This window comes from Acanthaster planci, linkage group LG18, assembly GCF_054643075.1.
Source record: "Acanthaster planci isolate LZ-2023a linkage group LG18, COTS_SCS, whole genome shotgun sequence".
NCBI lineage: Eukaryota > Metazoa > Echinodermata > Asteroidea > Valvatida > Acanthasteridae > Acanthaster > Acanthaster planci.
The window spans coordinates 45519-67334 of record NC_141794.1 but is presented as its reverse complement, the minus strand read 5'-3'; the positions used below and the strand labels follow the sequence as shown (position 1 = coordinate 67334).

Here is a 21816-nt window from a genome sequence, read left to right as displayed (position 1 = left end):
CAACTTACTACCGCAGCTGGATTCGAACCTCCATCCAGTTGACCTTGACAGGCTTAGTTTAAATTCGAACACGTTTTGCCAATTGCCTTGTCAGAAGTGTTAGTAGCTTTGTCGGAGATCTCCCGACTCCGAAATGAGATCTGAGACTGTTCGTTAGAGACCAATCCAAAGTTATATCGCCCATTATAGAACAAAAATTATGGAACAATATTTTTAGAAAAAGTTTAAAATTTGTTAGCTGAATGAGGGTGCTAATCCAATATTTTTCTTCCGTAATGTGGGAACAAGATTTTGCTTGTGTACACCCAGGAACGCTTGTTGTTTTCTTCGAAAATATCGAAATTTTACATAACAAACACAGGAACAAATTTCTTCTACTGGATACTCTAAATTACATTGCAGAGAAATGTGTGGGTCACCCAAGTACACCTATGACAACAGTAGCTAATCGAAAGGGTCCATGATTTGAATATTATTTGGGAACATGACAGATGTTTTGTGCAACTTTCTTTTCTCAGTGTGTCTTTTTTTATAAATTATAACCAATTCCCGTGTATGAAAAAGTCGCTGTATCACTGCGTTGGATGACATCGCACTTTTGTTCGTTAATATGGAATTTACACCAGCATGAGATTAATACAAAACGAAAAGTAGGTTAAACAAGACATATATCGGAACTAGCACTAGACCTCAATTAAATTACATAATTCGTATTGAACTTTACAGGTATATTTCGCAAAGAAAATGAAGCATAGCTGTATTTTGAGTCTAAGATTGGATAACCATACCATTGTTTAGGTTTGAGGAGCTCCACATAAAAGACTGGTTTTACATTCAAATTAAAATAAAATATAACAGCTTCCGGATTGCTTATTAAAATACATATATTGTCAAAGGATCAAGCTGATGTGACCTTTGCACTTTAATATCAATGAAAACCACTGTAATGTGGAAAGGAAGCAATTAAGATTTCTGTGCAACTTCTTATGTGCCATCCACAATTTGGTCTTGAGCATTCTTTGCATCCTTGCCCTTTCCTGTACGTTTTCTCCTAAAAAGAAACAATGAAAAAGAGGGAAAACTGTTCCACAATCATGTGTTCATAGAAATCATCTTCTTCCTTGTTTCAGTTATCAGAAGTTATTAGTATCAAAAAGATTATGGTTTGATTTGTTTTTTCCTAGGAATGAATTCAGTTATCTGACTCAAGACAAAATTAATGCAAATCTATCACATGCACTAAACGTGAAATACAAATCGAACCTACACGATTGTTGCCCTATCTAATGCATCCAATGCTAGAGTAGTCTGTACCAATTCTGCTAACTTGTGTCTTAAATAGACTGTCCTTCATCAAAGTTATTTGTTTAACAACATTTTTGTAGCTCAGTTACAATTTACAGAAACATTTTATGTAAAAAGGGACGATTGAAAGTATGACAAATTGTTGGTGCGGGTATGCAGTTGAAATGGCAAATTCACAGTCATGTATGCTAATCACAAATTGTCCCAATATGGGTGATAGTTGGGTTGAGTTATTTGGGGTTTTTGTATGACCAGTTTGTTGATTATTCTACACAACATGATGACCTGAATGAAGAAGTTGTTTACCTGCAGAAGATGCAGTACATAACCACAAAGAAGGTGCAGACCACAAGGGATGTTACTATACCGGCTATGATGACTGAGAAAATATCTGTAAGACAATAGTCACACATTAGGCTTAGAAGTAATTCCTTTTGCACCACCAGACTTACCCCGGACTCATACCATGTGACTTATCCCTAAAGAGTGACTTCACAATGGCAGAAGATCCAAACCCTCAGTCAGTAAACGCAGGCTGCTTTTTTGTAAAGTTAAAAAGCCCAGCTTTGAATTTCTTTTTTTAAATCGGCTTCCCTGAAAGAGAACCTCTTGACCTGTTTGACATGTTGGTATCAAAGGAAAATACCTAACGGCGACATTACAAGCTCAAAAAAATCTGAAATATTAACTGTTAATTTACTCACAGTATTTTTTTTAATATAATGACCATAGTCAAAATTTGATAAAGAATCTACCTATTACACAGGAATCCGACCATTGCCATGTGTTGTCTCGATAGCAAACCACGTTGAATGCGCTTTCAGGTCCCCGTCGTGGCTCAAACCCAATCTGGCAATCCACTGTGAGTAACGTACCGTATTGGTAGCATGACTCTTCACCGATTCTCGGTCTGGTCGAGAAGGAAGATGGAGGAGGACTACACGTAAACTCTGGGCATCCTTTGTCTGCTTGTGCTGTCAAAACAGAAGATAAAAAGCACTGTGTCTTGTAAATGTTAAAGGTTTATAAAACTCTCCGAACGAGGAACAAAACGAAGCAGCATTCCTTAAAAAAAATCTGATGATACTTGCACATACAAGTGGAAGTGTGTAGCAATGTCTGTATCCCTCCTTTTGTAATGTACGTATGTGTGTGTACAGCTTAATGATTTTAATTTCGTGTTGAGCAGATTATGTTCTGACCGTGATCCTAGTCAATTGAAAGGGTTTCCAGACGTACCCATGATGACTTCATAGAGTTGTAGCCATACCAAAGTTCGTAGCAGCACCCCGAAAACTCTCCTACTCCGCCAATGTCTACAGAACCCGAAAAACATGTTGAAGATGGCGAAAAAATTAACCAAACGAAGCAGTGATTAAGGTAAAGCTCTGAGTAGTCTACATGTGAAAATAAGGCCGACTGAACTTTTACGAAACACTGTTGTTCCAACTTGATATCACCTAATGTCATGTGCGCATGCTTATATACATACTTAGACGTCGTTCAAGTTTGCTTTTTATTTTACTGGCACTTGTCAATGTCTCTCCCTCTCTCTCCTGTGACTGCAGTGACTCCATAGTCGAAATTGATTTAGCGGGGACTAGACTTAATTTAGTGTTCAGTGCCATTTACGACTTCTAATGTAATATACATTTAGACGTCAGTTTGGCGATTTTCACTTATTTAGCTGTAGATAAACCGCCTAAAATAAAACGTTTGACCTTCAGATTAGAGTGTACCGGTATGTAGAATCTGTCTGAAGAGACTGGGTCAAGTCTAATAAATGACCTGGGAAAAACCATTGTGTATGGTACATTATTTGGCGGGTAAGTTCAACAATGAGCCAGGATGGGTCTCAGAAACTTCTCTTTCAGATAGTGTTTGTGTCGCGTAAATACCTTTCACCTACTTTGGTTGGTTCAGGTTCTAGATTACCATTAAAAAGGAATAGGTCGACCGATAAAACCTTTCTAAAGTTTCCACACCCTCTACATACGTTTGAAAGCAAACCGTGTTAGTGTTTACATAATGTGGGTTTAGGTATACCTGTTTGGATAAGGGTTGGGAGAAAATACCTGTTTCATAGTTCCATGCAACATTTTTAATGTTGTCTCAACTGTCGGGAGGTAAACAAACATGATGTGAATGCCAAAACTATGACGATACATCATACAGTCAAGGTATAACCCAGATTCAGAGACAGTTTAGGGAAATCATATCCATAGATGTTTATGATCTCTAGTGGCAAAATGCATGCTCATGCATTCATGTATACAGGAATTATAAATGCGAAAGTTGGCGCAAGGTTATACAGAACGCATCCCACCAAACCCAACCAAACCAAACCAAACCAAACCAAACCAAACCAAACCCAAACCCAAACCCAAACCCAAACCCAAACCCAAACCCAAACCCAAACCCAAACCCAAACCCAAACCCAAACCCAAACCCAAACCCAAACCCAAACCCAAACCCAAACCCAAACCCAAACCCAAACCCAAACCCAAACCCAAACCCAAACCCAAACCCAAACCCAAACCCAAACCCAAACCCAAACCCAAACCCAAACCCAAACCCAAACCCAAACCCAAACCCAAACCCAAACCCAAACCCAAACCCAAACCCAAACCCAAACCCAAACCCAAACCCAAACCCAAAACCAAAACCAAACCCAAAACAAAAACCAAACCCAAACCAAACCCAAACCCAAACCCAAACCCAAACCCAAACCCAAACCCAAACCCAAACCCAAACCCAAACCCAAACCCAAACCCAAACCCAAACCCAAACCCAAACCCAAACCCAAACCCAAACCCAAACCCAAACCCAAACCCAAACCCAAACCCAAACCCAAACCCAAACCCAAACCCAAACCCAAACCCAAACCCAAACCCAAACCCAAACCCAAACCCCAAACCCAAACCCCAAACCCCAAACCCCAAACCCCAAACCCCAAACCCCAAACCCCAAACCCCAAACCCCAAACCCCAAACCCCAAACCCCAAACCCCAAACCCCAAACCCCAAACCCCAAACCCCAAACCCCAAACCCACCCAAACCCCAAACCCCAAACCCCAAACCCCAAACCCCAAACCCCAAACCCCAAACCCCAAACCCCAAACCCCAAACCCCAAACCCCAAACCCCAAACCCCAAACCCCAAACCCCAAACCCCAAACCCCAAACCCCAAACCCCAAACCCCAAACCCCAAACCCCAAACCCCAAACCCCAAACCCCAAACCCCAAACCCCAAACCCCAAACCCCAAACCCCAAACCCCAAACCCCAAACCCCAAACCCCAAACCCCAAACCCCAAACCCCAAACCCCAAACCCCAAACCCCAAACCCCAAACCCCAAACCCCAAACCCCAAACCCCAAACCCCAAACCCCAAACCCCCAAACCCCAAACCCCAAACCCCAAACCCCAAACCCCAAACCCCAAACCCCAAACCCCAAACCCCAAACCCCAAACCCCAAACCCCAAACCCCAAACCCCAAACCCCAAACCCCAAACCCCAAACCCCAAACCCCAAACCCCCAAACCCCCAAACCCCCAAACCCCAAACCCCAAACCCCAAACCCCAAACCCCAAACCCCAAACCCCAAACCCCCAAACCCCCAAACCCCCAAACCCCCAAACCCCCAAACCCCCAAACCCCCAAACCCCCAAACCCCCAAACCCCCAAACCCCCAAACCCCCAAACCCCAAACCCCAAACCCCAAACCCCAAACCCCCAAACCCCCAAACCCCCAAACCCCCAAACCCCCAAACCCCCAAACCCCCAAACCCCCAAACCCCCAAACCCCCAAACCCCCAAACCCCCAAACCCCCAAACCCCCAAACCCCCAAACCCCCAAACCCCCAAACCCCCAAACCCCCAAACCCCCAAACCCCCAAACCCCCAAACCCCCAAACCCCCAACCCCAAACCCCCAAACCCCCAAACCCCCAAACCCCCAAACCCCCAAAACCCAAAAGAAAAGAAAAGACGCAACAAAATTTCTTTTGATTTTTTGGAGATTGTATTAGTTTCACACCAAAATGCCTAGTGACACCTTAAAGCCACAGAGTCCTTCTTTCCAATGATATGTTATTCATTCACACACGGTCATGCTTGACTGAACAATAATTGTTTTGGGACAACGAGACAAAGAGGGCTCGGGACCAAGTTTCACTTGAAATGTCAGTATAAATCCTATTTAGTTCTCCCTTTCTCCCATAAAATGTATGTAATTAATAGGCCTGATATGTTCACAATGCAGTCAGGTGAATAATTACGTATCTTTACGATTGCAAAAATGTACTCTGCCTAGGTTTTAGGCCTACAATAAGCATGTGCAGTAGTTTGCTCATAAAGTTACAATCATTGTCCAAGATGGTTCGGTTGACTACAGAAAAGTAGAGTATTTGTGGTGACTGGGTACGCTCGTAACCAAGGAGAAAAGTATTCGCAGAGGACACTCTGTGTTAGCTGATTGCGACCCATGTTAATGGAAAAGAAGTTGCAACATCTTTGCCTCCTTTAGACTCTCGAATGACTTGAAGTTTAGCAAGTGTCATATTACATGAACACTTTAACTCCTCCTTGAAAGTGAAAGGTTATCGATATGAATGCGATAAAATGAAAGGAGTTTGAAATTCGTCTCAATTGTGCTTACTTCAATGACTCATCACACCTGCTATATTTTTGTACATTTCAACTTGATACTGTAACAAACTAATATCCTCAGGGATTTGGAAAGGTTAATCCGAACAGAGTCATTCACAATTAAAATATTTTCCAGCATAAATTTATGTAATGCCTTCCTTCACTAAAGCATAACGTCACTGCTCCAATTACAGTGAACAATCGGCGGATCTTGCCTGTTCGATGATTAAGAGTGTTGCCTTGTTTTTCTGATTAATTTTACCCTCAACCGTAAAGAAATGATGTGAGATAACGAGGAATTAAACATTTTCTTTGAAGTGGGTGTTTCTTTCTTTCTCTCCTGCCAAAATACCTTGTGCTTGAGGCATAAGCTATACTTTCTCACGCATGATACATACTTTTAAATTCATTGCCCCGAAAAGGGAGTTTAGAAACGGGAACGCTGCTTTTTCCCAGGGTCGCCCCTCCAAAGTGCTAAATATTTCGGCATTTGATAACAATATTCAAGGTGTGGAGCGAATGAAAACTAAATTTGAAAAGCCTCACGTTCCCGACAGAAAATGGAAAATCCTTTACCGTTTTGAGGGGCTGCTACTTAGTCTTTTGTTGTGTGGAATAGAATGGGGAGCTTATAGCTGGTATGTTTTCTTCTGCCTCAGGGCTCACATTTTATCACGGGAAAACACTTAGCCAAAGTAGTTTATGTGGGCGTGTGTTTTTCAAACCCAGCTCCATGGTTCGAAATTGACAATTATTTGCCATGCGTCGTCTTGGCAATACACGTATTTAGCATTTTGATCATAACGTAACTGGGGAAAATCTTTGACAGTTATCCCAAGGGGCACATACATGTTTAAGAAAGAACCACTGAAAGCAAATGAATTGTAGCTCGTACATGCACTGTGTACTTTTCAAAGTTTCAAGGTGGCGGGGTAGTTGCTCGTTTTGGTACAATAGGCAGTTTTGTTTGCCCTTAGTTTAGGCTGCTTTGCTTTGCTCACAACACAGTATTTTCCTGCTGTAGCTAATATCACTGTTTCACCTTACTTCAACATGACCCGCTCACGCAGAATCTTAATCGATCCTATACCCATCCCGTCGAGCCCTCTAACCGGACAAAAAATGACAAATTCAAACCGTATAGAGCCAAGCACAGCGAAGCAAAATTTGACATTCATAACGTTTTTTACCCTGTTTATTTGCGACTTCTTAAACCGTACATGCAATTAAAAAAATGGCCAAAACTGCGGTTAAAATCTTTCATAAGAAAGGTTTCGATAGAGGTGTAAGTGGACATATTAAGATAATGATTAATTACATGTCATTAATTGAAACAATATTGCAAAAATCTTAATGAGAATTTTTTGTTGTTAAAGAGTGTCCGATAACCACATGTATAGCGTAAGTGATGGAATCAACAAACATGTAAAACCTGATGATATCAATACGTCAGCTTCCGTACTTTGGGGGCGAGAACGAAAGTTTAATGCAAAATTCTGAAGTATTTGAGTAAATTTATAATAAGATGTAAATTGACACTTTAGATTGTAATGACCAGAAATATCCTAGAATTAAATTGATATTCAGTGCAATTCAAAATCTTCAATTGATTATATTTTCTCGCTAATGTGATGCATATTGCACAAATGAGCAAGCTTCACACATTTGACGCCATCTTGGAGTGTGTTTGTCCTAAGTGAAATCATTCGTCAGTATATCAGTGAAAACTTAGCGATTCCCTGAAATACAAGTTACAATGCAGAGTGACATGAAGATGATAAAACAGGCCCTAGGAACCGGATATGTCTCTGTATACTTCATGTACCTGCTTGTTTTATTTTGTTTTATATTTTTGGGACGATCTTTCTCAAACATAGCACTATGCACGATTTTTATCAGTAAAACGCCTTTTGATACTTTCACAGAAGACATATATCTAATTTAAGCTACAGATAAACTACATGTTACTGTGTCGATTTCCTCTCATAGCAGTTTCCCTTCAGCCAAATTGAATTGATTACATTGAAAGGCGCTTAAATTTACATTTGAAGTTGACACCAATTTGTGCAAACAAACGTATGAAGCAGTACAACTGACAGTTGACTATTTTCTTTTGTTTCAGGTACTTGTTAAGGCGTATTTACAGGTTTGCAGTGTTTGTATTAAAAATATAAACAACGTCACTGATGTGAATATTTTCCAATGTGGGGTATTTTATACTCTCAGTTCAAAACATCTTTACAATAACAGACACCTTTGACACAGGTAGTCTCATCTGAAAGCATTTCGACACCCGTATAAATCAAGGTTCGAAGTATTCATGTTCTGGTGCTTGTTTTCCTAGAGAGAAATTTTAGGATTAACCTTTTGCAATAACACTTATTCCTCAATGAACATGAGGCCATTACCCTGAGGTGGGTTGTTATCTGTGGGACTATCCACTTGCTCCCCCATATCGAAATTATTCAGGTCGATCTCCTCCATATCGAGATCTGTCTGTAGTCCAGAGTCACTGCGATCAACCCGTTCTTTTGACACCTGAACCATCTTGTAAGGGTTAGGTTCCTGGTCGCCCAGGCCATTCAATCCATCATCTCCCGCCTCTGTGCCTTGCCGTTGAATAGTCAGATGATGCTCTGCCCTACGTCTGGCACGCCGGTTCCTGTGGGTATGGGATAAAATAGCAGATTGAGAGATCCAGAGAACTATTGCTTCACCACATTTCAGGTCCTTTGGGGGAGTGCAGGGGGTGCGTCCGCGACCCCCGCGCGACTAAAAGGTCCGCTTTTGAGGCAAAAAAAGAGAAGATTTTGAGCTGTAGTAGAACATTTTGCGCCAAAAAAGTAATGCCACGCGCTTCGGTATTTTTCGCCAAGGTCAATGCCCTCCTCAGGAGCTAGTTTACTTGTAAGCATCCTAAAACAATTGATAGCACCTCATGAACTCTGCTGTTTAAAAAAAACAGTCGGATGTTGAAATTACTCAACCTACATATGCGTCATAACATATGCGTCCGCCCTTACATCTAAATTGGTAACGAGCAGCATGCCAACATTTGCTGACATTTGAGATTTTATGTGATTTTACCTTGCACATTAGAACACTTACTCTTTAACCCAGATATTCCCGACTGCAATAATAAACAGCTGTAATATCATCTGTATGTGACCATTCCCTTCTTGTTTTCTTGAACTTATCAATGGGCCTACACGTATGTAATTATTGAGAAACCTGCATTTTTATTAAATAGAAAAGTCGTTCAAATGATGCCCCATTCTACACTCACGTGGATCACTATTACGTCATTTTGGTTCCCAGTTAGGCACTGGATCGGGGTTGATTGACCGTTTCCCTCATTTGTTTTTCATTGAGCAATTCGCAATGAAAGTTGAAGCGGTTTACATCTAGACAGATGCAAACAGCTGCATGAAGGACACTTGATTGTACAGGATTACAGTACGGAGAATGTACTATTAAAGCTGCGTGGCTTGCTTACCTGGTACACAAACAGCATGTTAAAAATATGAAGATAACAATGGCCGACAAGCCAACAAAGCAGGCTATGGCAAGGGAGACCGCATCTGTGTTTTGAAAAGATTAAAAATACACGAAATTTCAGGAAGCACGACAAACGTTTGAAGGTAAAGTACAACAGAATGGAAATCAATCAAGCGTACTATTTAAAACTGATTATGATTACTTCTCAACTGCAACATTCATAAAAACAGAAAAATAGCCTGTCTGATCGGCATTGCAGGATATTGTTTTCACACTTGGGAAGTCGAGCGATTAGCGATGTATACGTGTCAAAATTTTCGACAAGAACGTTATAATACAACAATTCTATTGCAAGCTCACTTTGGAGACTGACAAACAAATTGACCTTACCATGGATACTCATATTGGAATACCTAATCAAAAACTGAAGGATATTCATTACGTGTGCATTGTGCAGGAATATTTGTTCTGGAACGTGTACTTTTTATAATTCCAAGAGTGGAATGCGGATGGGCGAGTGTACTGAATCATCAGTGAGTTATAGGAGTAGATGCCCAGTTCAGACCTGTCCTATGTTGCTCCTTGAGAACATTCTGAATTTTGAGTGATGTTAATAAACAGTGGCTTCTGAAATCCTTCGTTCAACAGAGACTCCTTGCCGCCTTATCTTACATCGCACTGAACCTACTGCATTGTATCACGTTCCGCCAGTGAGAGAATTTCCCCATACGACTTAGAAAATTTGCTTTTCCCAGGGCTCATTAGGAATGAAATGACAACAGTACTTTTGATCATTCACTTAGTGCATTGTACGCGTATTTTGAAAAGCGAAGCAGTCCTCAGATCTTGCCTGGGAACTGCAAATATTGTTTCAATTGCTGGCAAAAAGGAAAAGTGAAATGTCAAGCATGATAACTAAATTCACTCTGAAAATAATGCTTTCAGACTGAACTCAAGTTTTATGTTTTGCCTTTTAAATATTTCATTATTTGATGTATGATCGTTGTCAGCAATGTGGAAAAGACTGCACACACGTGTGTGAATACGGAAACATAACTGATGAAAATGTTTATTTGGTACACGGAATGCAATACAGGCCGAAAATGAGCATGTGTATGTGGTAATCGAGGTGTCATATGGATGAAATGGAACTATATCTTTCTTAAGTGTTTGACAATTTTTAAGAGGATAGCTCTGCTCAGAGAGTGCTAATCAGTCATCCTGAATGCTGTAGATTCAATCTCTTACCAATGCGACACACATTGTCAGTGCCCGTCCATGTGCCGTTCTCTGTGCATCTTCTGGTGGTGGGGCCTATCACTTGGTATCCAAATGTACAGTTGTAGGTGATAGTTTGACCCTCATTGAATTGTACGTAGTTTCCGCCCGAATATTCGGTGCCTGGAGGCCGGGGCGGTGCTGGACAAGAAGTATTCACTGCACAGAGGAGGAAGAGAAAACAAAGGACAACTATCAAACTCCTTAGTCTGGTTTCTAGAGGACAATTTATTTTTAAGGCTTCATTGCAAATGGTCACCAACCTACCCGGAATATTACCTCCAGCTGTCTATGATAAAATTTTTACGAAATCTATAGTCTCAACACAATGGAGGTTGTTAGCTTGTCAGTCATGCACAAATGACGCGAGGTATGATGGAATGAGTGAAGATATTATGAAGTGATGTCAGAAAATTAACTTTGAAAACTCAACTAAGGATGATATATATAGGGGGAATCCATTTCCCAATGAAGGCGAAGATTGACGTGAATTATTCTAGCATTTGCGTTGTACAGCTGAATGTTGGTCGTAATAGGATCACGAACCTATAGTCAGGCACTGCAGACACTGCATGCTTTGATCCAATCTTATTGAAGCACCAACATCCATTACAGGGGATAAATATTAAAAATGGCCGAAACTGTAGCACTTACCTGACTCGACAAGGGAAAAAAGAACAAGCAGTGTAGAAAATGTCTTAAAATATCGGTTCATCGTCGTTGAGGGGATCAAATAGTCAAACGCCAAGAAAATATCCACTCCAGATCCCAGTCCATCCATAGTTAGCAGAGTCATAAAATCGGAGGGCTCAATTATTTTTTTTAGAAACAGCGGGAATACCAGAACACAACAAAAATGCTGAATGCTAAACTTATAGTCAAAGCGGAGTTAGGATTAAGCTTGTTACTCCAATGCAAGCGGGTTTTTTTACCGGTGTATAGCACCTTTTGAATTAAGTTGTTGCTTTCTAAACTCGTCACAATTTCCGACTATTCTGGGTTACTGTCGGCAGTTTCGCATGGCAGACGGTCCAAGGTGGTAGGCCAGTACTCGGCTTTTGTTGAAATGCGTATGAAAGTACGATGTTGGTTTAGAATAAATTTTCAGGACTGAGCAGGTTTGGTGCCAGACAAAAGGCCAGTCGAACGCTTCGGCTCCTCCTACTCGACGTAGTCAATTGTTCGTTTATTCAATTAAGTTTATCTCATGGAAGTGTAAGTACACTTTAACGTCACACAGTAATCATATTCTGTACTTGCTATTGGCTCTGCCTGCATGAAGTAGAGTCACGTGACAGGCTGTCAGACATTATCTTAAAGTGATTTTACATTTGTGGGATATATTAAGATACCCTTCAAACTGTTGTGATAACTGGGACTTTCCATTCGTTCACAGTTTAGGGTCAGAGGACATGCATATACAGTCTGGTAAGTCTGTGGAATTTAGTTCTCATAAAAGAATGTTTTTACTGGGTTTTGCCTTTGTGTGCGACATGAAAGGATTTCCATATGAACTGACACCGACAAAGAACTTTTAGGGGTGAAATTTACTGTCGTACTTGGTTATAGAGAGAACACGTTGAGTGTATGTTTGACCTAGGATAAGTTTGGTTCCCTCCCTAAAATAAAAGTTGTACATTGTAACTCATTGTATGGCAAAGCGACTTGGTCAGAGTTTATAATGGATTGCAGTCGATAGAGTTTGATTTGGTTTAGAATTTAAATTTTCAATCAGACTTCACGGAAGTAGATGAGTGCCCATTTATACATCAATCGAATCATAGAATCAGGAAATGTCTTGTAATGTAATAGACTTTCTGCAACACCGAGTAATGTACTTTGGGATCCCCCCATAAGCGGTTGCATATGAGTCAAAATATGCAAATTTTTCCATAGGTGTAGATTTGAGCCTACAGCGGGGGGGGGGGTGATAAAATCAGCGAAATTGACTGTTCAAAATTGTAAATGCTCAGGATAATGCCATGGGCAAAAACACGCAAAGGAAGGAGAGATGGACGTCATTTTCTGTTCGGCACAAAAATCTTGTAGGAGATAATTCCAGTTCCCTCCTCCGCAAAAAAACTGAGGCGGTACATATCCCGTGAGTGTTCTCAACTGTTTGTGTCGTTGCGGGTATAGGACATTGCCACCTCCCGTTGTGTTGTACGTGAGTGTTTGGGTGGGGCCATCAGATAAACTTGATACTTGGCTTCTTCGCTGGGAAACACCCGTCAGTGAATTAACTGTGAATCATACATGGTTTCCTCAGACACACCCGAAATATTGATGCCTGGCTATATTCAAGAAATGTCCTCGTTTTGGAGAAAAACATGTTACATAAGATTTGAGTTTTTGCCCGATGACTGCATTTAAACCTGAAACTTAAGGCAAAACTTGCAAAGTAACATAAACGGGAATGTTATTTCACGCCTACTCAAGGTTGAGGCCAGGATCAGGGTCGTGTTATGCCAGTCAGGTGTTCTTTTATTTAACAGTGTGAACACTTGGCCCAATAGTTCCTGGCATGCGTACTTAGCAAACACTAATGTGTTGAATTAATACGCCATGTTTGCACATATTACGACACTGGACTGGTGTTCTTTATGGAAGTCAACGGTGTCAAAATTACATTAATGGTTTCGAGGTGTAGGAATAAAATGTCATAGGATTTCGCCCCGGACTGCCTGCAAAAAATGTGGAGAAGGTAGAGGGGACGCGTGTAACGGATACTATTTGCAGCATTTGGTATTAAAACAACTTAAGCGCTTTTGCTCTTAAACAGCGCAAATATTCCTGTGTCAGTAAGTAAGAATCAGTCACTGGTAGCTTTATTTGTCAAGGGCGTGTGTCACCTTCATGACTCAGACAAGACTCAATGACATTGACGAAGTCAAACATTTCAACTCTTCGCAAAAAGATTACAGCATTATAAAAATGAAACAGCCTCATTATTTATTAAATATCCGAAGTAATTAAGTATTGATCGTAATGATAATGTAACTTATTGAAGATACAGGTTTCGACGAAATTGATACATTCTTAGGGAATTAGTTTCTACCGACACCGCTGAAAAAAGAAACATGGTGCACGCAAGATTCAATTTGTACGAAAGAGTAAAATGCAGAGGTTGCGTTGTCATATATAGAAATCAAAACTGTCAGGACCATTTTACAAGTACGAAGAAATCGAGAATCTTCGATTCGAATTGGCGAGGACGCTCTGCCTATTAGAATCAAAGAATTGAATCAAAGAAAGAATGAACCAAATGGTCGTTTTCCCAATGTAAACCTAGTCCCACTGCTTTCCATTTAACAAGGGAACAGTGAGCTTTTACTAATGCTTTGAGATGTTAGAGGAATTCGGTCCATTGTTCAGTGTTGGCTTATTCTGCATGTTTTTTCTTTCACCATGATGCACAGTACAGTCTTGTACATTAAGTCACACAAAGAGACATATGCAGTCACCATCAGTGGACCATGGTGCGAAGACACTTGCCATGCATCCAACTCCTAAATGGATTTAAGTAAGTTGGTATTACAGCTGCGGAAAATGTGCTGGATACTAGCTATCAAATTATATCGTTATGACTGTACGGAATTGGGGATTTTTAACACCACCATGCAGCAAGCTAGATTGGCGCACGGTTCACAGTCTCTTCAAATGAAGACCACGTGTATAACCTTGGAATATACTTGCCCAACACATCGAAGCAACTCGGTGGCCGTTTATTTGTCTGGCAAAACCATGCAGTTGGAATATCATCTGAGAAGTACTGAAAGGTAAGTTTCTAGATAATTATAATCCATTCCTTAAGCTTACAGGGCCTACTTACATTTTTATTGTCATAGTTATTTGGAAAGTTTTAACTTGAAATGACAGAAGAGTTAAAACTGAGATCAACTTGGAAGTAGATGGGTCAAACGTCTTAAACGGTGTACTTAAAAATTACAGGTTTTGTGTCGGTCAAGCCAATGTGATCCGTCAGTTTTTTGAAGAATGTACAGCGATGCGTGCTTTAACAAAGAATGTATGCAGTTAATAGTATGGATTCTTAAAAAAGAATATGCAATTTATTGTACATTCTTAAAAATTACTCTACACTTTTTGTAAATAGCGTGATGTTTAGAATAGTGGTTTAATTCTGTTCAATCTCAGGATTCTATAGGGAGCAAGAAATGAGACCGAGGGGTACCCCCCAACCTGTTCGGCAGCGACTTAATACTAGCCCGTGAAACCTGGTGCGCTACTTTTTTTCAGTAGCTGGGGTGACAAATGATTCATGAAGAGGGGACAATGCAATACACCATTTAAGACATTTCAAAAACGGGAATCCATTACGTCGCTTCGATAGCTTAGTTGGTAGTGATTTTGAACTACAGATCCATAGACCCTGGTTCGAATCCGACCCATTTGTGCTATTCATTTTTCAACTGATGCAGAAACAGAGTCCAAGCATGAACCCTCTAAGAGTCTTGAGAAAAATAGCAGACCAGGTTTCACGGGTTAGTATCTAGTCACTTCCAACATGTCCAATCCCTATACATATTCCAGACTATTGTTACTTAACACATCCCCCCCCAAGATGTCTGAAAGGAATTCCCCAGATTCCTCTCCGTCTCGTACCTTGCTGCATATGTAGGATTGTTTCATACCTCCACCAGCTTACTACGTAAGCAAACCTTGACGCCCTGTCGACGGCTATTAAATACAATACAATGAGTAAGCCAAACTATGCGAGGCGCTGTAAGGATCAGCGTGCATGCAAATAAAACGGACCTCTATAAATTGCCTTTTTTGTGTAGTTCATTTGTACTCTGGCTACTTTAAAAGACATTTCATAACTAGTAAAATGTACGTAGCCAAATGATACAAGTGAGTTAATATTTATCATTACCCATGGAAAATTGCAATTACGCGAGGGCCTTCAAAAGAATGTAAAGGAATTCTTCCAGACCTTCGAATTCGAATCCATTCCTTTTAAATGGAACAAAAAAGTGTCTGCATCTTTGATTTGCTTGTGATGGACACGATAGACTTGTGCACACAGATACAGGGATGAATCCCTACGTGCACTTTTGCAGATGGACTTTGCGCATAAAAACTTTCTCACGGTGAGATGTTCAGAATACTTGACCACATTTCTTAGGTACCATCAAATAAATGTGACTTATACTTGTCCCTGACAAAGCACGGGTACAAAATCCCAGAGTTTTTGTACATGTATAAGCTACACTTGCAGCTCTCGTAGCGTCTCGTCCAACGTTTTAAAAAAAGAAGGTTGCAAAGTTGTGAAGCATACAATTGACTCTATAATTACCATCAAAGCTTCCAGCATCACCCAAAACAGGTCACTCGGAAGCCACACCTCGTTAAAGTGGCGTCAGTTCTTCTTCAAAGCCTTCATAGTTCTGTAAAATATTTTCGTTCCTAGGCTTTCCTTCCAGCCGTATTTCCTGCATGCTGCATTCGACGTCTATGTCGTTGGCGACATCGCCTTGTTCGTAGGCCGTGTTACGGTAGCCGATTTGGGAGGAATTCCCATTTGCGGCTGGAGTAAGGTTATAGGTCGATGTGCTCCGCTTTTTTCTGTTGAAATCAAAGAGGTCAAAAAAAAAAGGAAAAGAAAAAAGAATTGCCTCATAAGGCAACTAAGAATTCAGAGGTTGCTTTGAAAATCGAAATCTCGGCAGGGTCTTACGAATTCTAAGTGATAGGTCCAGTTACATTACACCGTATTAGAAAACTTCAGCCAGTGTGGATATTGAAAGAAGTTTGTTTTTCCAGTTCCGTTCCTGTGTATACTTATCTTTGTACACAACTATTATCCCAATGCATGTATTTCTGATCCTCTGCATAACCTACGTCATAACTTATGATGCCTGGCCCTCAGAGGGCGCCCTTCCTTCAGTTCAGTCATATTCCAGTAACATTTTATTTCCACACTTTGATTGTATCATCCTAAAAGTCAAAGCTTGTTGTGAAAATGGCCAACAATATTAGACAAAACAAGACAAACAAAACCAACTAAAGAATTAATAAATGATAACAACAGTTGAATGATAGGTGAACACTTGAAGTTGATTACACTTCAGATGAATTATACGTCAAAAAGTACTCATGGGATTATGACTTGGTGCGATGTTTCCAGACAATATACTTGTTGATGTTTTATGCATTCTTGCTTAATGTGTTTAACTTTATATTATGGGAATTATGTAAATTTTCAACTCTTCTTTTTCTGTTCATTAGTTTATTTTTTTTTAATGCGGGATCCTAATGAAATTCAGTATCCAGCTGTTGACAGGGTTACCCTGGATAAATGAAAAAATATACAAATAAACGAATAACCGAATAAATAAAAATGACAAGGGAGATGCTTACCTTGATTTTGCATATAAAACGATGAATATCATAATAGTCATTAGGAAAAGAAGACCGGCGAATATCAAGACTGGAATGATAGCTGTGAAGTAATGGATAAATGAGAAAAGATATACAATCTCTTTTCACGCCGTTATCGACAATCTTCAAGACTGTTACCTTTCAGTATAAATGGATAAACGGCTTTCCGTTTACACTTTTGCTGACTTGAACACTTACGACTGATTAGAGGAGTCGGTGCCCTGGATGGATTGAACAGATCGGGGGTTGATAGAACGATTGTTGCTGGTACGACCACTGTGCCAAGAGGCGGGAAGTCCTCCGTTACATTTGCGGAAAGGGAAGTGTTATCGTTATCTGAAATCCATAAAACGAGGCAATTGTCACTCTCTGACGTTTTAGTATTTAATTACATATAAACTAAAAAGAGCCCATATCGTCAATTTGAAGAGTTCCCTTTTTGTTTGATTGAAATAAATGATTTGCACTAATTTCTTTACAATTTTTGTCCGAAACTGAAAAGAAAAGTATTTAGTGCTGTTGATAAATGCAAGTATAACTCACTCGTTGATTCCTCTGTGACTGTAGTTGTTTTTGTTGCCATTTTTATCTGGTTAACTGTAATAATTACAAGTAAAATGTCTGGCTGGTACATCTGAAAGAGGTCGGTCTGCACACAAACTTTTTTGCTCGGTTGTTTAAATAAATCATTACTTATATAAAGCATGTGTAACTATTTTTTTATCTGCCTTTGCTACTCTTTCCTGAAACAGCTAATTTATTATCAAAATTTGCAGTTTTGAATTACATTTATAAGAAATTTTATCAGTGTGTTAGTTAATCTCACCGTCACCTGTAACTTCCATCGTCATCGTCGTTGTGTCTGTAACATTTCGTGACGGTTGAGTGGTCTGGTTTACTGTGAAATAAACAATAAAAGTACTTAATTAAAAAAATATCAATAATACAGTAAGGCACCTCAAATGATTGTTAACAAATTAATACAATCTTAAATTTGGAGCACTTCCAGCAATCCGTTACAAAGATTAAGGGGAAATTACCCTCTTGGAATACTGTCGTGTTCTGTAGCTCCATTCCCTCCACTGTCAGCAAGTTTGTTTGAAATTCTGAAGAATGACAATATATCAAAAACAAAAAACAAAAAACAGAAGATAAGCAAACTACTCCATATGTTAAAGGGTTTCAAATGTAGGCCTAATTATAATGAAGTACAGAATTTAATGAATGAAACCCCCACTGACATACGGTAGACATTAAAAATATACACACACATTTTACCTTCATAGGCCGTTGTGGCGTTTGCCAACGCTGTCACCAGATCTGTAATAATTTCAGTTTGACTTTCTGCGCGAAGAATGCCATTCAAATATTAATATGAATTTACAGTCATTGCTTAAAGTGAGATTTAACTTAAAGCAATATAAAGACCATCCATAAAGGAATGAAACCGACAATAAATAACACAACTCAGATTACAGTATCCAGTGACTGTTCCTTAAGCAGTCTTTAGAAGAATACAGATTACTATCCATTTCTCTCATCTGTTTCTGTCCTTATGACTCGTAATAAGATAAACTCACTGACCTCTTGGCTCAGTGGTAGAATTAATAGTCAATGATGTCATAGTTGCGTCACCCGCGTAATTCGTTTCTGTTGAGGATAATATGGCGAATGTGGTTTCTGTAGCTGTCTCCGTCGCGTTTTCTGGAAATAATTAGTTTATGAACAAAGTTTACAGAGAAAGTACAAAATGTAATTGGAGCACTTCCAGCACTCTAGCAATTGATTATAAAGATTGAAGAGAAATTACCCTCTTGGAATACTGTCGTGTTCTGCAGCTCCGTTCCCTCCACTGTCAGCAAGTTTGTTTGAAATTCTGAAGAATGACAATATATCGAGAAAAAAGACGATAAGCAAACTATTCCATACGTTAAAGGGTTTCAAATGTAGGCCTTATTGGAATAAACACAGAATTCAATTTAAGAAATCTCCACTGACGTGGACATTAAAAACACACACTTACCTTCTTGGGCCGTTGTGGCGTTCGCCAACGCTGTCACCAGATCTGTAACCATTTCAGTTTGAACTTCTGAATGAATAATAACATTCAAAAAAATAATAGAAATTTACAGTCTTTAATTAAAGTGAGATTTAACTTAAAGTAGTATAAACCAACAACAGTTAACACAACTCAGATTACAGTATCCAGTGACTGTTCCTTAAGCAGTCTTTAGAAGAATACAGATTACTATCCATTTCTCTCATCTGTTTCTGTCCTTATGACTCGTAATAAGATAAACTCACTGACCTCTTGGCTCAGTGGTAGAATTAATAGTCAGTGATGTCATAGTTGCGTCACCCGTGTAATTCGTTTCTGTTGAGGATAATATGGCGAATGTGGTTTCTGTAGCTGTATCCGTCGCGTTTTCTGGAAATAATTAGTTTATGAACAAAGTTTACAGAGAAAGCACAAAACGTAATTAATACATTTTAAAAAGGGGTTTTTAGTTCATTTAATCCAACGAACAAATAAAAAAATGGGCCAGAATTAGTTAGGTATATACCGTAACATGCAGATGCGTATAACCATAAAACTTATTTTTAGAGGAAAACAAAACCTAATTGACCATCAACTTCCTTGTTGCCCTGAAGTATAGCAGCTGTACATACATTCATTTCCTTATAATAAACACTCAGCAAAAAGGTGAGAAACGTATGATTGTTTTTTTTGTTAACAGCGAAATGAGAGAGTCGTCTCTCATTAATGCCCTTTATGGTTTTGATTTATTGCAACAGTATCTCCATACTGTTGCAACTTTTCAGTCTAGGCCTTCCTGCTTATATGACAAAATGTTAACGTTCGTGCGGTTACTTCATGGGTATAATACTGACAGTCGATGGAAAGCTATTCGAAACTGTTGGCAAGTCAAGTCATCTATCTCAAATGACAATAATTGGTGAGGGCACGCTAAATACTAGTAACTCTATACGATGCATAATACAGATAGGAAATCCATAAACATCATATAAGAAAGATCAATTTCCTATATTTTGGACTAATGACAGATTTTTTGTCCACCAGGCCTCTGCAGGAAACACCAATGCACGAGAAGAGATGATAATATTAGATGAATTGTTATGCGGGTGTTTGTCATGGAAAGAAAATACTGACATGCGCCCGGAGAAAGGGCGTCACCTCAGAAAATATGTAATTTACACAAGGTTTTGGCACGCAATAGCTAGGCATTAAAGGAAATTCCAGAGCAAGTCGCTTGTCGTGTTGATGTTATACCACATCTGCTTCGTCAATTCTCAATAAGAATGAAGTTTAAAACAAGATTGCTAGACTTTTTAAATTTTGTTTGAGAGGAATTAGCAACGGGGAATCAATGAACCAAGAAACGGTTTCACTCTGTATTTTGCTTAAGTATTTTTCTCAATGCTCATTTTAGGAGTGGGTAATTTCTCTAAAGGAAGAGAATCTGATATTTTGCGTAATTAATTCATTGGCCGTTTTCCCAAAATACTCCACTTTAATCAAGAAGGTTAATGTCGTAAAACTTACTCAAAATGTTCCTAATGAAATCAATGTCCACATTGAAGGTTTTAGCCAAGATGTTCAATATTATATAATGGGTTGATGGGTCTTCGACGAAGGATCAATCATGTTTCAATCGGGACTGGTATCGCGTGGATGCATGCGTGCAGCCGTCAAATAAACTAGTAAATGAGAAGCTCTTTGCTCACCTTGAATGCTTCCCGAAACGAGACATTTGAATAATAAGTGTACTAATGGCCACATGAATGAAAGGAGTACCGGTTTACTCTTTGCAAGGCCTCACACCTCAGCCTTGATCGTCTTGTCAGTACGGGTCGAGTACACAAGAGTTTTGATTAATTAAAACAGGCAAAATTCAAACAGGATAAGTACATACGTAACACGCATGATACTTTACAATGGAAAATTATTTATTAAACAATACTTAATGATGTTTAAAGGGACATCTGTATGCTGTGTATCCTCACCTACGAATAGCCTAACCTGTTTTTTGGCAGTAAATCATGTTATTGAGTCTGTTTGCTCGGATGCGGATCTTTCTCGATTGTTTTACCTTTAAATCGGTTACATTTTTAGCAGTCTAGACGTCGAAAATTTCAGCCTGCCTACAATTTTGTGTAAAAAGTATATTCGTGCTTGTATTTCGAATTCAATCGTAATTACGGGAGTTTTATAAGGCGTTGTAAATGCATCAAATGTAATCAAATCAGTCTTTGGAATCAACACTGCAATCGGCGAGTTTTTGTTCTCAAAAGAGAGGTAAATTACTCACCTTGTGAAATAACGGGAAGACAGTGTAGATTCAGTATTAATAAGCCACAAAGCCAGCAGGAAACATAATGAGTGAATGGATCCTTTGTGACCGCCATTGCTTGAACGATGTGTCTGACCTGCGCTACGCTCGCACGCCTGTTCTGCATCCTTGTTCTGTCGTAGCCACAATAAACTCGTGTGTTAATTGCCTCGATGTAAACCACTACATAAAGTCGTACGCCGTACAATTTAAGTGTTCAATGTACACTGCATAAGCCTGGCTCGCTTATGACAGAGGGACGCACTCATAAAATACGACACAAAAATATGTTTGCGTCGGCAAGAAATGCTGTTGTGCAAAGCAAGGAGACG

General features: G+C 39.5%; 3 protein-coding genes across 6 annotated transcripts; all 3 read right to left on the bottom strand.

Moving 5' to 3' along the window:
• Positions 1-212: 212 nt before the first annotated feature.
• LOC110979561 (uncharacterized) lies at positions 213-2781 on the bottom strand. 2 transcript variants are annotated; one of them, XM_087148449.1, is made up of 4 exons: positions 2545-2781; positions 2181-2279; positions 1612-1696; positions 213-1051 (listed from the first exon to the last, which is right to left on the bottom strand). In XM_087148449.1, exons 1-4 carry the CDS (start codon positions 2639-2641, stop codon positions 985-987), a joined length of 348 nt encoding a protein of 115 aa, XP_087004575.1. In that variant the 5' UTR covers positions 2642-2781; the 3' UTR covers positions 213-984. The 2 variants fall into 2 exon arrangements, with proteins under 2 accessions (XP_087004575.1, XP_022091161.2); XM_022235469.2 differs by having other exon boundaries at positions 2061-2279; positions 2545-2776.
• A 4339-nt stretch (positions 2782-7120) lies between these two features.
• Positions 7121-11902, bottom strand: LOC110980746 (uncharacterized). The gene is made up of 4 exons (XM_022237693.2): positions 11385-11902; positions 10701-10889; positions 9451-9535; positions 7121-8616 (listed from the first exon to the last, which is right to left on the bottom strand). The coding sequence occupies exons 1-4, from the start codon at positions 11524-11526 to the stop codon at positions 8334-8336; spliced, it is 699 nt and encodes a 232-aa protein (XP_022093385.2). The 5' UTR covers positions 11527-11902; the 3' UTR covers positions 7121-8333.
• Positions 11903-13648: 1746 nt separating this feature from the next.
• On the bottom strand, positions 13649-21781 carry LOC110978675 (uncharacterized). 3 transcript variants are annotated; one of them, XM_022233847.2, is made up of 11 exons: positions 21464-21781; positions 19441-19560; positions 19156-19221; positions 18943-19008; positions 18717-18836; positions 18411-18476; positions 18173-18238; positions 17959-18030; positions 17331-17468; positions 17112-17193; positions 13649-16316 (listed from the first exon to the last, which is right to left on the bottom strand). In XM_022233847.2, the coding sequence occupies exons 1-11, from the start codon at positions 21609-21611 to the stop codon at positions 16100-16102; spliced, it is 1161 nt and encodes a 386-aa protein (XP_022089539.2). In that variant the 5' UTR covers positions 21612-21781; the 3' UTR covers positions 13649-16099. The 3 variants fall into 3 exon arrangements, with proteins under 3 accessions (XP_022089539.2, XP_022089550.2, XP_022089560.2); XM_022233858.2 differs by having other exon boundaries at positions 17965-18030; positions 21464-21780; XM_022233868.2 differs by lacking the exon at positions 18411-18476 and having other exon boundaries at positions 21464-21779.
• Positions 21782-21816: the final 35 nt, after the last annotated feature.

Excerpts from the sequence above, each read along its gene's own strand:
- LOC110979561 (XM_022235469.2), bottom strand. The coding sequence starts at position 2,641 with ATGTTTTTCGGGTTCTGTAGACATTGGCGGAGTAGGAGAGTTTTCGGG. Across the intron at positions 2,280-2,544 it reads ACTCTATGAAGTCATCATGG|CACAAGCAGACAAAGGATGC; the intron begins GTACGTCTGGAA and ends CTGTTTTGACAG. Across the intron at positions 1,697-2,060 it reads GTCGGATTCCTGTGTAATAG|ATATTTTCTCAGTCATCATA; the intron begins GTAGATTCTTTA and ends ATTGTCTTACAG.
- LOC110978675 (XM_022233847.2), bottom strand. The coding sequence starts at position 21,611 with ATGCAGAACAGGCGTGCGAGCGTAGCGCAGGTCAGACACATCGTTCAA. Across the intron at positions 19,561-21,463 it reads TCTTCCCGTTATTTCACAAG|AAAACGCGACGGATACAGCT; the intron begins GTGAGTAATTTA and ends AATTATTTCCAG. Across the intron at positions 18,031-18,172 it reads CACGACAGTATTCCAAGAGG|TAAACCAGACCACTCAACCG; the intron begins GTAATTTCCCCT and ends TTTATTTCACAG.
- LOC110980746 (XM_022237693.2), bottom strand. The coding sequence starts at position 11,526 with ATGACTCTGCTAACTATGGATGGACTGGGATCTGGAGTGGATATTTTC. Across the intron at positions 9,536-10,700 it reads TGACAATGTGTGTCGCATTG|ATGCGGTCTCCCTTGCCATA; the intron begins GTAAGAGATTGA and ends TTCAAAACACAG. Across the intron at positions 8,617-9,450 it reads ACATGCTGTTTGTGTACCAG|GAACCGGCGTGCCAGACGTA; the intron begins GTAAGCAAGCCA and ends CCATACCCACAG.